Source organism: Octopus bimaculoides, chromosome 1 (assembly GCF_001194135.2).
Source record: "Octopus bimaculoides isolate UCB-OBI-ISO-001 chromosome 1, ASM119413v2, whole genome shotgun sequence".
In the NCBI taxonomy this organism is placed as follows: Eukaryota; Metazoa; Mollusca; class Cephalopoda; order Octopoda; family Octopodidae; genus Octopus; species Octopus bimaculoides.
The window spans coordinates 21,855,786-21,858,989 of record NC_068981.1 but is presented as its reverse complement, the minus strand read 5'-3'; the positions used below and the strand labels follow the sequence as shown (position 1 = coordinate 21,858,989).

The following is a 3,204-nucleotide window of genomic DNA, read 5'->3' as shown; positions in this document are numbered from 1 at the left end:
CGCACAAGAGCCAGTCCAGGGGCACTGGCAACGATCTCGCTCGAAAATCCTACGAAGGCCAGTCAGGTGGTACTGGCAACGGCCACGCTCAAAATGGTGTATTTTATGTGCCGCCCGCACAAGAGCCAGTCCAGGGGCACTGGCAACGATCTCGCTCGAAAATCCTACGAAGGCCAGTTAGGCGGTACTAGCAACGGTATGTGTATGTGTTTATATTTTTATTGTTTTTTATTTTATTTTTTCCAGAATAGTTGCATTGGTTACCATGGATACATACTTTCGAAAAATTGATTTTAATGCCTGTCCTATAAGCATTGGAAATCCTTTACCAAATTATCTTGCTGGAATTGACAGATGTAAACCAACAACGAAGGTATAATAATACTGGGAGTACTGTTATATATAATGTTTATCTTAGACTGCCATACCCACGTTGCATTACTGTACCTTTGGTTCATACCACTACTTATTACTTGGGTGTACCAATTTTAATTCTCATCTCCAAAAATGTCATCATCATCATCATCATCATCATCATCATCATCATCATCATAATCATAATCATCATCATCATCATCATCATCATCATCATCATCATCATCATCAGTGTTGTCATTGTCATCAAAATTTAATGTTCACTTTACCATATTTGCATGGGTGAGATAGAATTTGTAATGGCAGATTCTCTACAGCTGGATAGCTGGATGCCCTCACTTCTTGTCAGGAACACTCATCTGTTTCCAAGCAAGGTAATATTTTCCCATGGCCAGACATGCTTTTAACTGAATGATGATACTTGTTAACAACCATTGCATAGTGTCAAGACAAGGGTATACACACATGCATACATACATACAGACAAAATACCACTAAGCATTTTGTCCAGCATGTTAAGGATTCTACCAGCTCACTGCCTTAATAATAATAATAATAATCCTTTCTACTATTGGCATATAGCGTAGTGGTTAAGAGCACGGGCTACTAATCCCAAGATTTCAAGTTTGATTCCAGGCAGTGACCTCATCATCATCATCATCATCATCGTTTAACGTCCGCTTTGGACAATTTGACTGAGGACCAGATGGCTACACCAGGCTCCAACCTGATTTGGCAGACTTTCTACAGCTGGATGCCATTCCTAACGCCAACCACTCTGAGAGTGTAGTGGGTGCTTTTAATTACAGGCACAACAGAAACAGGAAGTAAGAGTGAGAGAAAGTTGTGGTGAAAGAGTACAGTAGGGTTCGCCACCATCCCCTGCTGGAGCCTCGTGGAGCTTTAGGTGTTTTCATTCGAATAAACACCCACAACGCCCGGTCTGGGAATCGAAACTGCGATCTTCCAACTGTGAGTCCGCTGTCCTAACCACTGGGCCATTGCGCTTCCACCTACTGGTAATAACATACAGTTATACAAGTGGAGGAATTAAACTTTATTTTAGAAAAGTATAGCCTAGGCTAGGGTGCGTCCTATGCAGTCGTGCGTCTTATAGGCCATCAAATATGGTAAGTCTACTTGTGTATATCCTAATATCTAAAAGACGTTATTCTAATCTTTCAGTGCAAGCATGTATCTGGTTATGGCTTCAAACGAGGAGGTTACAAATGTGTCTGCAAACAAGGCTATAAATACCCATCCCAAATTAAACCACCATTCCAAGGATCAATTATAGAACAAGCTACTCAAGAGGAATACGAGTATGGTTTTACATGCACTTCCATTCAACGTAAGTATTATGTATGTGTGAGTCTGCTAAGGTGGACTTTGCCTTTCATCCTTTCAGGGTTGATAAATTAAGTACCAGTTGATAAATTAAGTACTAGGCCTTGTGCCTAGAGTAGAAAAGAATATGTATGTGTGAGTGCACATGTGAGTATCTGCGTATATATATATGTGTGTGTGTGTGTGTGTGTGTGTGTGTGTGTGTGTGTGTGTGTGTGTGTGTGTGTGTGTGTGTGTGTGTGTGTGTGTGTGTGTATATGTACATGAGTGTATGTATGCATATGTGGGTGTGAGTATATGTTCATAAGTGTGTGTATGTCAGTGTATGCAATACAACAAGTAATACTAATATGCAATGTTGTGTAATGTGTGGTTTAGAAGCTTGTTTCTCATTCATGAGGTTCCAGGTTCATTTCTGCTGTGCAGCACCTTCTAGTCTTCTGTTAAACCTGTCATTGAATAATACCTTGTGAGTGAATTTTGCAAAATGGAAACTGTGTAGAAGCCTAATGTATATGTATGCATATATATGCATATATGTATGTATGTCATTATTCAGTTTTATTTCAAAATTTGTATGCATGTATGCATGCATGTATGTACGTGTATGTATGTATGTATGTATGTGTGTATGTATGTATGTATGTATGTATGTATGTATGTATGTATGTATGTATGCTCCCTTCTATTTTTAAAAATTTTTAATCTTTTCCTGCAGAAGGAGCTGGTTTCTAACAAAGATACAAAGTTCCCTGTCACTGGAATGTAAATAACAAAAACAAATTTATATTTTGAGCTTCAAGAAAGTTTTGGATATTTTTATTGTTCCACTTACAGATTGTATTAATAGTGTGCATATTAGATACTCTTTTACTTGTTTCAGTCATTTGACTGCGGCCATGCTGGAGCACCACCTTTAGTCAAGCAAATCCACCCCAGGACTTATTCTTTGTAAGCCTAGTACTTATTCTATCGGTCTCTTTTGCCAAATTGCTAAGTTACAGGGACGTAAACAAACCAGCATCGGTTGTCAAGCAATGTTGGGGTTCAAACACAGACACACAAATATACACACACATACATATAAGTTCTGATGGGAATGTTTCACTAATATTCCTTGTGTTGATGCTATGTAAAGTTATATATGTATATGTGTTACATCTGTCTGTCTGTCTGTTTGTTTGTATGCATGCATGTATGTATGTATGTATGTACATACGTACATATGTATGTAAGTCTATCAAGTGTTGGGCTCATTAGTCACCAGTGCAGCAACAAGTATAAAGTGTAATTTTGTCGGAGTTCACAGTGTCCTTAGTGGTCAGTGATGGTCTTCATCCATCATGAGTGGACAGACAGCCATCGTACATATATACATGCATACATACATATATGTATGTATATATATACACATACATATATATATGTATGTATATATATATATATATATATATATATATATATATATATATATATATATAT

The 3,204-nt window shown here is 37.8% G+C and overlaps 1 protein-coding gene across 1 annotated transcript in view; it reads left to right on the top strand.

The window, feature by feature from the left end:
* Positions 1 to 3,204, top strand: part of LOC106878076 (uncharacterized) — a 23,710-nt gene that overhangs the window by 12,545 nt on the left and 7,961 nt on the right. Inside the window, exons 4-5 of the mRNA XM_014927169.2 lie at positions 247 to 373; positions 1,561 to 1,726. Of these exons, the coding sequence (XP_014782655.1) occupies positions 247 to 373; positions 1,561 to 1,726 (293 nt within the window). The remainder of the gene's footprint in view (positions 1 to 246; positions 374 to 1,560; positions 1,727 to 3,204) is intronic.